General features: G+C 37.7%; 3 protein-coding genes across 3 annotated transcripts; 1 reads left to right on the forward strand and 2 right to left on the reverse strand.

The window, feature by feature from the left end:
- Positions 1-544: 544 nt before the first annotated feature.
- LOC122350459 (tumor necrosis factor receptor superfamily member 14-like) lies at positions 545-4,156 on the forward strand. Its single transcript, XM_043246938.1, has 7 exons — positions 545-943; positions 2,070-2,159; positions 2,732-2,857; positions 2,946-3,101; positions 3,189-3,273; positions 3,349-3,506; positions 3,722-4,156. Exons 1-7 carry the CDS (start codon positions 913-915, stop codon positions 3,736-3,738), a joined length of 663 nt encoding a protein of 220 aa, XP_043102873.1. The 5' UTR covers positions 545-912; the 3' UTR covers positions 3,739-4,156.
- Positions 4,157-4,264: 108 nt separating this feature from the next.
- Positions 4,265-9,346, reverse strand: lrif1 (ligand dependent nuclear receptor interacting factor 1). The gene is made up of 4 exons (XM_043246930.1): positions 9,080-9,346; positions 6,799-8,434; positions 6,485-6,715; positions 4,265-5,814 (listed from the first exon to the last, which is right to left on the reverse strand). Exons 1-4 carry the CDS (start codon positions 9,085-9,087, stop codon positions 4,996-4,998), a joined length of 2,694 nt encoding a protein of 897 aa, XP_043102865.1. The 5' UTR covers positions 9,088-9,346; the 3' UTR covers positions 4,265-4,995.
- Positions 9,347-10,553: 1,207 nt separating this feature from the next.
- apex2 (APEX nuclease (apurinic/apyrimidinic endonuclease) 2) lies at positions 10,554-13,228 on the reverse strand. Its single transcript, XM_043246077.1, has 6 exons — positions 13,038-13,228; positions 12,843-12,926; positions 12,544-12,724; positions 12,317-12,460; positions 12,165-12,234; positions 10,554-11,742 (listed from the first exon to the last, which is right to left on the reverse strand). The coding sequence occupies exons 1-6, from the start codon at positions 13,150-13,152 to the stop codon at positions 10,666-10,668; spliced, it is 1,671 nt and encodes a 556-aa protein (XP_043102012.1). The 5' UTR covers positions 13,153-13,228; the 3' UTR covers positions 10,554-10,665.
- Positions 13,229-14,119: the final 891 nt, after the last annotated feature.

Raw genomic sequence — 14,119 nt, forward strand, 5'->3', positions numbered from 1 at the left:
ATTCATTTGTTCATCGAATAATTACTGGTTTCAGTGATGTGGTTACTTAAAAAACAAAAACAAAAAAACAATTACAGTTGTTTGTAGCTTGTAGCCTGAGAGAAGGTAAAGAGTAATCTCGATCATTTCATTGTATTGACTTTAGCTGTGAGGTGGACAAAGTTAGGTATTCTGTATTTGTGCATTGCTTTTTTATAGATATTATAATTCTTTATGATATTTACAAAAACACACAAGGTGTGTTTTTTTTTTTCAATGAACAACCATAAGGATCATTGCCTGAAGCAAAAAAGTAAAAAAAATAAAAAGAAGAAAAATACAAAAGTAAATAAGTTTCCTTAATGAAGAAGACCATTAGACATGTTATACTACAATGTATAGCAACATTAAAAGTCAATTACAGAGCAGAGAAATCCTCGGTGGGGATAAAACAATTCGCAAAACGCGATATGACGTTTTGAATCAAAGAACTCGTAAAAAGCGCTTTGTTCTGTTCTGAATGAAGTGATTCACAAAACGCTTCGAATCATTTTGCGACGCAATGCTTTAGCTGACAGCTTCAAAAAGCTGTGTTGATGCTTTGCTCGTTTTTTCTATATTAATTTATTAGTTGTTTAAAAAACAGGGAATAACGTACAACGTTTGTATTACATTTGGATTACGTTAAATAGCTTACAGTCTCAGTCGTAGCCTTTCAAAACCTTTCATTATAGGCATTGGGATTCATAAATCCGTCTTTTGGGCAATTATGTTAAATTGAGGTCACGTGGTGAAATGTTTTTAATACGACGTACAATGTATTTAACGTAATCACATGTCATAAAACGTTGTTTTCGTTTTCGGCTATTTCTCTCTCACTTCCTTTCTGGTGGTGGCGGTAACGTACCAAAAGTTGGACAAGCCGAAGCGAACATGAGGACGACGCTTTGTTTTTACGCGTTAGGTAAGTCTACCTGTATACGACGGTGTTGAGACAGTAAGCTGACTGTAATGGAAAAGTTTAGCAACAGGCATTAACGTTAAGAAACTGGAGCTATAATAGTCGCTTGATAGTGTTCTTTGTCCGGAGGCGGACTTCGGCCCCGTTACACTAGCGTTTTCGTTTTAAAACGCTTAACTTTTGCTAGGGTTACACCTATCCTTACACTACTCCGGAGTTTTCCACCCTCCAAAACGGAGATAGCCTCTTAAGGCCGGAGAAAAAAAGTTTTCGTTGCTACCTTGTTTAGAGCACTAAAAAATAATGTATAAAAGACGTGAATGAACATGCATAGGATTTTTAAAATCGCCAATACATTTGTTGATTTATATATACAGGGGTCGGACAACGAAACTGAATCCCCTGGTTTTAGACCCCAATAATTCATTAGTATGGTGTAGGCCTCCTTTTGCGGCCAAAACAGCATCAATTCGTCCTGGGAATGACAGATACAAGTCCTGCACAGCGTCTTCACGCTTGGTTTGTGCTTTGACATGCACTTTCAACCCTGGGACCTTATATAGACCGGTGTATGCCTTTTGAAATCATGTCCAATCAACTCAATTTACCACAGGTGAACTCCAATTAAGCTGCTGAAACATCTCAAGAATGATCAGTGGAAACAGTGGAATTGAGCTCAAGATAGAGCTTCACAGCAAACGCTTTAAATACACATACAAGTAATAGTACATGTGATTTTACAGGTTTTTTATTTTTAAATTTATATATAAACTTGTTTGTAGTGTTGGTAGATTTCCCATTTGATCTTTCTAAACACACAGACGCAATTTAAATAATAGAGAATCTACCTATGTTTGTACATGCACAAATGGTCATGTGACATAGTATGGAGTGATCTTCAAATATAATTACAAATTGTATTTTCAATCGCGTTTTCAATATGTGGACTCCTGAATTTCATGAATATCGGCTTCATAGTTATTGTGTTGGGGCCCCAAACTTGGACTTTGCTTAGGACCCGCAAATCACCAGATCTGTCTGTGTCCATCATTATATAAAGAGTGAGTGGAAGAATATTTGACCCAATAAGATTTTACAGGTTCAGTGTTATGTATTTGTGTCTTTACAGGTTTTTATCATTTTCTTTCTATTGGAAGTGCTTGTGGTCCCACTGAGTATATATCTGCTGATGGAGAATGTTGTCCAATGTGCGGTCGAGGTAGGCTAACTCTTAATCAGATACATTTAAATATTATAAGTGAAAATAAGTACAAATATTTTTTCCACCTTTTCTCACATCCACCGTATCTAAACTAAAGTATAGTTGTGTATAGAGCCACATCTGCTATATCCTGCTCATTTCTTTATGTACAGAACTATTTAGGATATATTAGATAATGCATGCAAACACATATCTGCAAGTATGATCAGAAATGCTATTTAATAATAACTATTACAATACAAGCCTACTGTACAGCACTATATAGAAATAATCTGCAATTTACCATCTTACTCGTAAAATGTCTTTAGTTGTCTGTTGTCTGTTTAGAACAAACTACTGAAACCTTCTTACCTTTGTTAGGAGACTGTAGGTCGATTCATTTCTTTTTTACCATTCCAATTTGTTCCAGGACTTTAGTTTTGTATGGTCATTGTCAGTGTATTCTTTGTGTGAAAAACTCCCATCCCTCCCTTCACCGTACAACCGTTGGAGAAATCGCATTAATATCTATGAACATCAGAAGATCCTTGAATTGCTTGATGTTTCTGTTTGTTTAAATATGTTTGTAGGATCAGTAGTTTTTAAGGATTGCAGAGATGATTTAAGCACCACGTGCAAACCCTGCCCTCCAGGAACATTCATGAGTGAACCCAGTGGGCTTCATAAGTGCTTCACGTGCAAACACTGTGCTGAACGTATGTTGATATTTTTCCATGCATGTTTCTTTTACCTTCAGAATATGTCGTTTTGAAGGTTAAAGTGTTGCTAAATGTGCTCTTTTAGGTCAAGGCCTTTACATTCAGCATAAATGCACTACAATACAAGACACTACCTGTGATGTGCTTGATGGATATTACTGCATTGATCACTCATATTCACAGTGCAGCCACGCTGAAAAACACAGAGTTTGCAGACCAGGACAAGAAACAAAAACGCTAGGTATGTTTCTTGATTTGGCAGTCTGTAACATTTTTAAGTTTTCACATGTTTTAAGGTGATGTTTTCAGTCTCTGTATCTGCTTGCAGGAACAAAGACATCAGACACAGAATGTGTGGACTGCGCTCCTGGCTTCTATTCTCCATCAGGGCTGATCTGCACCAAATGGACAAAGTAAAGTGTTATTTGTGCTGTAGTTGATTTGAACTTCTCTGTCATTCATTTACTATTATCTGTATCTTTCTCAAGCTGTGCTGACAGAAATGAGGTTCAGACAGAAGGTGGCAGTCCTGTGAAAGATGTCACATGTGAACAGAAGCCGAAGGAAAGTCTTGGAGATTTAATTACAACGTCCTTCACAGAAATCTACAAAAGTTTTCTCTCAGTAGTTCAAAAGCCCAATAATGGTAAGTGGACACATCATTTAACTTAATTCGTGGCCAAGTCCAAATCCTTTTTTTTTTTTTTAGCAGCAGCCTTTTAAATACATTGTGTAAAAATAATTTATATAACCCTCTGTTGTTAATGATTTGAATATATATATGTGTGTGTGTGTGTATATATGTAAACAATGTAAATTTAAAAAACAAATGTTCTTCTGTTTTTTTTGTCTGATGTGTAGCAAAAGAAAAAAAGTGAGCCTCAACACAGAGCACTTAATAAACTTCCAGCCAGGACTGAAACCAGTTGTTAAAGCTGTCATATTACCACCACCATTGTACAGAAATTGCCGATAAGTGTCTATTGCACACTCCTGACAAAAGATGTCAGTATGCATGTATTATTAGACAAGAGCATATATCTATTAGATAATTAGCATAAACTGTATACAATAACTATTAAAATGCAAGCCTCTTACTGTATTGCATTAAAATAATTAAACGCTCACAATGCATCTTCTTGTTTGGAGCAACATTATAAACACTTGGAAATAAAGCTTCATGTCTTTAAGACCGTAACATTATTTCTATGAATAGGTTATAGTGCATTTTATTTCATGACACTTTTATACCTTTGCAACTGACGATCACCCTAAATAAAACCACTTTCTACTGTGTTTGTTTTCTCTTTTCTCAATCTGGCCAACTCTACAGAAGACGTATTTCATCGCACTGAAGACTGACAATACTGGAAACAGATTCGGAAGATACTCAACAGGCTTCAGTAACTTTTTGGTTGCTTTTAATGAAATATTGCCGTTACTTATAACACAGCAGAATGTTTGCTACATCCCAAAACGTGTTGTCATAAATACAAAAAAAAAAAAAAAAAAAAAAAGGTTAATGGCTATCCAGTGTCTGATAGTAATTTTCAAATCGTGCCATTAACAATCTGACAGCATATTTTGTTACACAGTAGGAACGAACGAACAAGCTGAACAGAGGTTTATACATTAAGAGGTTAAGAATTTACAATTCTGAACAAAACAAATGTAAGATATCTGAGGCATTAGCACACATAAAATTGTAATTTAACAAGGTAACAAACAACATTTTAAGAAAGTTTAATAGGAATGGAACTACAAAAATAGAATAATTTAACCAGTAGGTTGATGCTATTTACAGCATTCTTGAAATCGAAATGTATTAATATTAAATGAGGCTGTTACACTATAAATTTAACTACAGAAAACAAAAGTATTTATAAAAAGGCACGTAAAACAATGATATCAAAAATAATACGATGGCATCTGCTTAAATATACTAAAACCAACTATAAATAACAACCATCACAAAACGCATAAACAGCCAAATACAATAAAATATGACACTGAACTCTTAACAGAATAAACACTGTACAAACTTTATACATTTTTCCTGGTGGTTTTTATTGGTGGTTTTCTCAATAATATTCAATCCGGCATGCAGCATAGCCTTTTTAAACGAAGAGACATGACTAAACGTTCATGCTCCTCTGCATCCGCTCCAGCGCAGCTTCCTTCTCCTTCAGGAGACCCTTCAAACGTTCGATTCTCTCGCGCCGTTTTATCTCCTCCGCATCCAGAGTCTCCAACGTGTACAGTGACTGTGTTGGGAATGCGTCTCTTTTTGGTCTTTGCGGTTTTTCCGAGAATGACGCGCTGGGGTTGTCCAATGCTGCACTTGCTGTAACGTTCACCGAGATGTCATTTGAGGTTTGACTAGTAGAGCCTTCCAACAGAGGATTTCTTGACTGTTTTTTCCATGCTTTCTTAACAGGATCTGGATTTTTTTGTTGGCGTTTCTGAGGATGGGGACACTCTTCCGGGGTTTTATTTAAGCAGCTTTTTCTTGTCCCTTTGTGCGACTCGACAGCAGTACCCAGATTCGGTCTGTATTGTGAATGGAGGGATGAAGTGGCTTCTGTAGCCCCCAAAACAGTCCCACAAGGACAGGCTGTGCATACCTTACCCTTTTTGGAGCGCGCTGGGGTCTTCCTTTGAGAAGAAGGTGATATGGTATGACTAGACGTCGGTTTTGCTTTTTGTTCAGATGAGGGAAAACAGCTAGTGTTACCAGTACAATCTGCTGGCTTTTCAGATTGCTTATCAACCTTATCGACTGTAGATTCAACCTCTTCTTGACAGGCTAAAAAGTTTTCAATGACAACAACTGAACATTTAGAGGCAGGTGAAAGGTTTGTAGAGCTCGGAGAGAAATGATCTTGACTTTCATCCAGCTTTTTTCTTTTGGCCTTCAAGCCTTCATTCTCCTCTGGTTTTTTTGTGTAGGGAACCTAGCAATTTAACAAAATCAGTTATTCCTACAGTTACTCCTCCAAAACCAGGGGAAAAAAGGACGATGAGCATTTTTTAAAGTTAGGAAAGAGAAAAACAGACAAACTATTTATATACTATTATAACTTGAATAAAAAAATAATCAGCTTTTATTTTTTAGATTTCCAGTTGAAGTTTAACCTTTGTGTTTTTGTCATTTTTATTAGTAGTACTGTATTTTTTATAAAAATCTTCATTGTTATTTTGATAATTTTCTCTTACAGTTGCTTCAGCTAGTTGCCAAGGAAGTATTTCTATTTTTTAAAGGGGCCATATGATGTTTCTAAAAAGAACTTTATTTTGTGTATATGGTGTAATGCAATGTGTTAAGCAGTTTAAAAAAATCCACATACTGCATTACATTATTTCTCCTCTAAACCCTGCCTTCCTAAAACAGGTTGATTTGTATAAAAGCTCATGGTTTTAAAAAAAGCGAGGTGTGCTCCGATTGCATTATTATGACCCTTTAAGATTTTTTAACTAATATTTCTATACATTGATTATTTTAGTTACCATAAATATCATTGTATTAGTTAACAATAACACCACTGATTTGGAAATATACTAAAAAATATATTTACATGTTCCGTATATTACAACACAATTTGTATGCATGAATATGTAACTTACCTGCATCATTTGCTGTATTTTTGACTGCAACTTTGACTTCTGGATCACCTTACGGAGGCCGTCTAACGTGCGTTTGTTTATGATAAGTCTCCCCGTTTGTTGATTTGGCTTCACAGTCAGCTTTGATCTTTGCAGGCAAATTCTTACATCAGAGGTGATGCCGAAATCTTTTCTTAGCTGGCAGTCAGTCTTGGGTTGTCTCCTCTGATCAGAGTCTGGCTTTTTATAGCCCTGAGACGAAAGAGAGAAGAATGCATTAAATGTCAGCCTATTGAAAGATGTTATTTCATTGATGTGTACATTTGGTATATTACCTTTTTAGTTTTAGAAGTGGCTTGAACACAGACTTTCTGGGCTGTTTTCAAAATCCTGTCAGTGTGATCGCCAGCTGCGTCATTTTGACATCTTGTCTCAGACGGTCCACCCTCCAGTTTTTTCTCCGTCTCTACATTCACATTTTCAGAAGGACAGCTCAAGCTGCTTTCATCTCTTTTATTTGCCTCAACCTGCTTATCCTTCATCTCGTCACTCATTTTGGTTGATGGATTATCCAGATCACTATCTTTTTCAATTTCTGCATGTGCCGGTTTTTCTCCATCATTCTGAGAGACAGACTTTGCGATCGTCTGCGTGTGCTGAACTTCCTCAGCTTTGTCCACTTTGTCACCAGCACGAGTCTTTGGCTTGGGTGGAATGTATGACACAAATATAACATTAGAGTCTTCGTCGCTTTCATCCACTTCAGTTTGACTCGGTGTAGGCAAATTTCCCGGGGCACCTCCCAGACACGTGGACGTTTCCTCACCGTCATCACAGAGATCAATAATTTCACTCACTTTTCTTTTGGGGTCTTGCTTAGAAGGGTTTGTCCCCAGAGCGGAGCTGGCAGGCAGGGCAGGAGAGGTGCTGACAACACCCCTTTTCCCACCTTCACTGATCATCACATCTTTAACGATCTCTGAATTTTTCTTGGCCACAAAGTAGACTTTCCCATTGCACATGACCAGGGCATTGTCTTTGCCTTGGGTGATCTTTTCTTGGCTGGTCTGAGGAGGTGTGGCTTTGCTTGTCACAGTTTCGTTTGCCATCTCAACTGAGCTGACATGCTCGACTGCTTTTTTGGCGTCAGAGTCGACATTCGGTGTCGTTACAGGTACAAGGCAAGGAGCGGACGCACCCGTTCCCTCCTGGACGACCCATTTTAAGGGAGTGTTCACTTCTTCGTTCGTTTTGGGAATGCAACCAGGTGTTTGGAGGTTTGGAGGGACATTTTGAAACAGGGACTGTATTTGACTTGGCTTTGTAAGCGACACCACCTGCTGGTCAGAATTTAGCTTAACAGAGTTCACAGGAGAAACAAGCACAACTGTAGGTGGACTGTTCTGGAGGTTAGGGGTGTTACTCACAGAGTCCATTATGCGGCATTTGATGGACTGTGGGAGAGCAGTGGCCGGCAGAGTCCTAACTTTTGCATTGGGAGGGATCTGCAGGAAATGCCCGTTTGGGAGAACAGGTGATTTAACTGTAACGGGCAACGTTTGGACGGCCGCCATGCCCTGTCTATTGGGCTTAGGAGGTAACTGGACTGAATACTGGGAAAGCGATTGGGCTGAAAGAGGAACATGCACTGGCTTTGAGTTGTGAAAAATGAGGTCATTAGTTCCGACGTTTTGAGTTGTGACAGTGTCAGATCCAGTTCCGACCAGCGGCAGGGTTTTTAGAAAATACCGTCCATCCGCTATAGACTGAACAGAGGGGAGCTGCATCTGTGTTTGAGATGAAGCAGCAGCAGCAGGTGGATGAACTGGTTTTGCATCCATGCCGTCTCTTTCTATGCTAAATGGCGTCTGATAAAACCGTCCATTTACTTTCTGGACAGGAATTAACTTCATGACGTTTTTCCCATCGGGTCCCACCGCAGGCATTGCTTGATAATAGACTCCTGTTCCACTAAAAGATGAAATAAATTAAAAAAAATCTAAATTAGTTTTACTATTCTGTTAACTACGAAAATACATATATTACATACACACGGGTGATAGATGTTTCTTGAGTACCAAATAATTATATTAAATGGAATAATCTACATCAAAATTGAAGAAATACAGTATTAATATTATAAAAATAACCATTATGAAATAAATACAGGTTTAGAGATCATAAGAGACTTGCTGCATACATAAAAAAAAAAATCTTACCGATTGCGAATTTATGCTTATGGTTTTCTTTATTAAAAATGTTGTTTAAACGAAGCATTCTCTTTGCAGACCAATGTCGTATTAATAAATGAACTCAATTAATGATACAAAAAAAGTACTTCGTCAAGTTTCAACCAAGTGTAAAACTAACGTTAATCTAATGAATATCCATCACGTCTGTCAACTGTCAACTAAATTACGTGCATCTTCGTAGAAAAACCATCGAGTTTCTATTGATGCATTTTTAAAAATCTGTTCGGTTTTGCGCGTTTTCTGAAGTAACATACACGCTCTCGACAATGAGCCCCCAAAACACTCGCCATTTTGGACAAGCTACAACGACCCAACATAAACACACACGGCTGTTAACTCGTAAACGAAGAGTTGATTAACTTACCCCTCCATCGTGAATATCTGTAGGCATTACACCTTAAGAAATACCCGCTGTCTATATTTTCTTTAGCGCATCGTTAGATTTTATCCATCAACTTCAAAGCTGACTTCTACAGGACGTTGAACTCTCACCGGAAATACGTTTCAAAGTAAAAATCAAAATAAAAGACACCTAACCTCGGAAGCGTAAAGGGGTGAAAGAATGGGAAGAATTAAATGAGGCAGAGCAAATGTGCTGAATAATGAATGGGGGAAATATAAGGAATAAAAGGATAAAGGAAAACTGAAGTTGAAAAAAAAAAAAAAAAACGGAACGATATAATTATCAAAGAGCAAATAAGAGAGAAACAGAAAAGACAAAACAGATAAAGAACAAAATATACTTTGGGGGAAATGAACAAAAGCAAAAAAATTAAAAAATAAAATAAAAGATATTGTTAGACAACATCTCAAAATTCTTAAAATTAAGTTAAAATTTATTAAAAGTATACACACAATACTTACCAGTACTTCGGCTTGTTTTCTCCAATAAATGGTATTCCTGTTTTTCCTGTATTTTAAAGTATTGGGTGATTCTGTGTCAAGCAGTGCTTTCTGGAGATTTTTTTTATTGATGAAGTGTATATCATGAGAATCTGCCGATTTTAACATTTTTCTTCTATTGCATGCCAATGTTGACAAAAGAGGGAATTACTTTTTATATTTTGGTTCTTAAATTATTTTGATATTCCTGTTTGTAAGGCCCTATATGGTTCACTTCCAGAGATACTGGGATTTCAATGCAATTCCATGAGTAATCTGGTCAATTATACGCATCTTCAGGGGTCAAAACCAAACGTGGGTCATTTAAATCTTTTAAAAAGAGGAATATCTGAAGAACGAACGATGTTGAAGCTATAAATGTATGACACGAAACCAAATTCAAAAAGAGAACAGTTGTTAGAGTTATGTATTGACATTATGCAACTTTGACCCTTCAGTTTCAGCTTCCATCTGGTATAACACGTCTTGTTCTAGGTCATGACATGACATGGCCTCTATATAGTATCTTAGACTGGTATGGGCGCCAGGGGAATCTGAAGGAATGAAGGTTCTGACGCACAAAAAGATATGTGACTAGTCATAACTTATGTGACGAACATGTCTGAAGTCTTTGTTTTGCCTGTTGCTTTTACTTATCTTGCTCTGTCCTTTCCTCTATAAATAAAGTGACTTGCGATCTGAGCTAGGGAGGCAAAAGCAGGGAAAAGGAGGCAAGAAGGCAAAGGGAGGCAAAGGCCTGCCCGGCCCCCGGCCTCAGGTGGACTGAGATCCGTCTGGAGGCAAAGGGAGGCAAAAGGGAGGTAAAAGGAGAAACCTGCTTTTCCCCCGCTTGCAACCGACAGCGCTATCCTTGCAAGCTGAAAATCCAAAAACTTGTCATGTGTTTTATTTCGCTTTGAGTTGATCCTTCCTGGTAAAGAGCCGTTTGAGTGAAATAGTCTCAACAACAGTATTTATTTAATCCTTTAAAATTATTAGCATAATTAAAAATGCTACATATAAAACAAAAATACACAAATCGAAACATACAGATTCCTTGAGTTTATCCTACTTCCCTTTATCTACCCAGGTAAAAAAATTACACCTGGCCTGAGGATTGGAGGCATGGCCTTGAGGACGAGCACAAACAAAAAACTGCCGCCCTAAATTAGGTCCTGATTTTTTCACAGTCCGTAAGACACAGGGCTCATTGTGTGATTTACACAGTGGGGGTTGAGGAGGCCCATGCAAAACCGCTTTCCAAAATCCAGTGGTCGGCTCCTTCTTACAGTCCTTTGACTTGACCATACATGTTGACTCTCCTTCTACTTTATCCTGATTGTCAGTCTCTATATCCGTTACCAAAGAAAGATTGGTCTCCATTTGAACATCTCTAGAGCAGCTCCTAATGTCTCTCTCACTACCTAGGCTATCCTGAGAGGATTTTGTCTGTTTCGGGCTCAAGTTTCCACTGGAAGGGACAGATGGTGTTTGTGTAGGCTTAAAGAAAGCTAAAAGACTTCCTTTAGCATTGCTTTCGGTTTTCATTTGATTGCTTCTTTTGGCTTTGTTTGCATTTGCATCTTTTTCTCTACATGTAGGTCTCTTCTTTCCAACATTATTTCCCTGTACTTTGGGATTCAGGTTTTCGCGAATCTCTCCAGAATCCTGTGATCCAGGTAGACCCTCTTCGGAGACTTTAGAAAACCTCTCTTTCTCTGAAACTTTGCCAAAGAAGCGCGAGAGTTTCTGTTGTCTGCCCGTGAACTCTGGCATGTGACGTGTGCACAGGGGTGGGCACTTGGGACTAGACTGGAGGGTACAGCTGAGCTCCGCCCATACGGGACAGTGATCGGATCCCTCCACCTCCGGCATAATGTCCACTCCAGTAAGGGCAGACTTCACCAGACAGTGGTCGGTGAAGATGTAGTCGATTCGTGTGCCATAGTTGGTCTGCCTGGCACCCGTGAGCGTGGACCAGCACGTGAAGGCGTTGGAGCGCTTTGGGTGGAAATGGCGAAAGGAGTCGACAAACTTGCCACCAGAGGCTGATTTCTGGGAGATGTCTGCGAGTTCATCTTCATCTGCCGTTCCAAACAGAAAATGATCCAGCCACTTTCTCCCAGGATTATCTTCAAAGTTATCCTAATGACAGAACAGTGATAAGAGTAGATATGTGCTAGTGTGTAACATGTGCAATAAAAACATAAAGGTTCATTTTGTAAGGTCTTTGTATACCTCTGAAAACAAAGTTATATACATCATATTGCATTGCTATCAATTGATCCTAAATATAACATACCTGAATATTACACACTCGTTTCTAAATCTCATGTATATCATAAGAGTCTAAGTCTAGAGTTTCTTATACAAAAATGGTATTTTTGCTTCAAATCAAAATTAGTTTTCTCTCGATTTCTCTCACAGCTGGTTAGTTCGGCAAATTTATTATGTTTGTGATTGTGAAAGTGTATTTTTGTTTTTACTTATGAAATGTAAGGCCTAGTCAGGACAACCGTTAACAAAAATCTTCAAATAATGATGGAGGAAAATGTTAAAGGACCTACCACATCATCTGGGTCACAGTGGTCTATGGGTCGATGAGAAGTATTAACATCTCCCAGTACAATCACGTGACTGAAGAGTGACAGAGGAAAGGGTCAATCAAACGGATAAGACTTAAGTCTTAGATCTTTTCTGTAAAATGTCTCTCTCTCACCTCCCTGAGCTCAGGATGGCTTCAGCTCTGCATTGGAGGAGCTGGTAAAACTGGAGCTTGTAATGTTTTCTCTCAGGCTTTTCTGGATCAGCTCGGGGACAATAAACGTTGATAACGGTGAGCTTCTGTGGTCCATCTTTGCCACTGAAAATAATTAAGACCAAAAATGTGTGAAAAATATTACATGTTCGTCTTAGTAGTAAATGTCCAAGATGTTAAAATGTTACATGAAGTGATGCTGAGTGATGACAGCCCTTCCTTCGTTGTCCAGCGCCAAAAGCTCCTCACTGGATAACTCAACCTGGTCACCATAGCAACCGACAGCCTCTCCGTGATTTGTCAGCAGACCTGTCAATCCTTCCTCAGCGAGGAATGGAGTAGCGGCATCCTTACAGTAGGTCGCTACCCCTGGTCACGGAGGAAGTCGGGTTGCAGACAGCGGTTGTAAAAAGAAGGCTAAATTAGGTTTCTTCAAACATCTATATGGGCATGAATCAGGTGTTTAAAACATTTCAGGCTGCGTTACCCGAATATCCGCTTCGTCCTCGGCTAAAACTAAAGTATGAATTGTAGCCATCAACAATCGCCGTCTTCTCATCCAACAGGTCACCTGAAAAAAAAAAGTACGCTGAGCTGTTAAAATGATTAAAGTGCTAAGAAAAATAGGGCACGTGTGCTTAATCAACCCATTCAAAGTCCCGCGTTTCTTTATAACACTTACGGGTTACTTTAGTCTCTTGAACGCAGATTATATCGGCATCGAATGAATCCAGAATTTTCTTGATGCCATTTTTAAACGTTCGTATACCGTTTATGTTCCATGTTACAATCTTCATTTTTATTTGTCAAACAACGTCCGGCGACTCACCAAGCATGTGTGAAGCACTGACCTTATTTTTGTCCGTCTCAATGGCTTTCAAAATAAAAGTCTTCACACATAATTGTTTTTTCAAAATATCACTGGTCTAAATACTAGATGACTATGGTCATGTAACAGGTATGCAGTTTGCACAATGCATTTTATTAATTTATTATTTATTAACAACAGCCCTTTATTTTAAGTATCTGCATAATTTATTATTAAATATTACGTTTTATTTCGTTATATTTATTTCTTTTGGTAAAGAACCATTTTTAAAAGAATCAAAGGTACATTTGATAACCACAATACATACACAATACCACAAAATGTTAAAATATTATTGTTTTTTATTAGTCTTACAAATTACACTTATTTCTAGTCTGATGTTTAGATACAATAAGTGGATTACATTTAGTTACATGTATTTTTTCTAACTTGACTTGATCCCCCCACCCCCATATGATTACTAGCAAATTAAATCAGGGCAGAAAATATGTATTTGTAAATTTCTTAAAATATTCAAAATCAAAATATCATTTCATAGCCTATTTAAAAATAACATTGTTAAATGTTAAATGTTAAATGTTAAATGTTCTGTTATTTAAAACAGTGTTCACTTAACGGTGGGTATATTCATTTGAATTAAATAATAGCTCTTAATGAATATTAAGTATGCAACCGTCTGTGCTCATTTCTTTTTAAATATCTGACTGCAAGGATAAGATATAGAAGTGATTGCAAGAAAACATACAGCGCAACTTTAGTAACTGAAGCCCTGTTTTGACCATGGTTTAAGTCAAATGTAAACATGTTTACTTCAATTCTAAATAATTAGCATCCAAAAAAAAGTCTAGGGAATTTATGTACTGCACTGCAGACAAACACACATACCAACATCTATAAATGAAGTCCGTTATCAGTCTTAATCTGAATGTTTACTG

The sequence above is a fragment of the Puntigrus tetrazona genome, chromosome 8 (genome assembly GCF_018831695.1).
Source record: "Puntigrus tetrazona isolate hp1 chromosome 8, ASM1883169v1, whole genome shotgun sequence".
NCBI classification, from domain to species: Eukaryota; Metazoa; Chordata; class Actinopteri; order Cypriniformes; family Cyprinidae; genus Puntigrus; species Puntigrus tetrazona.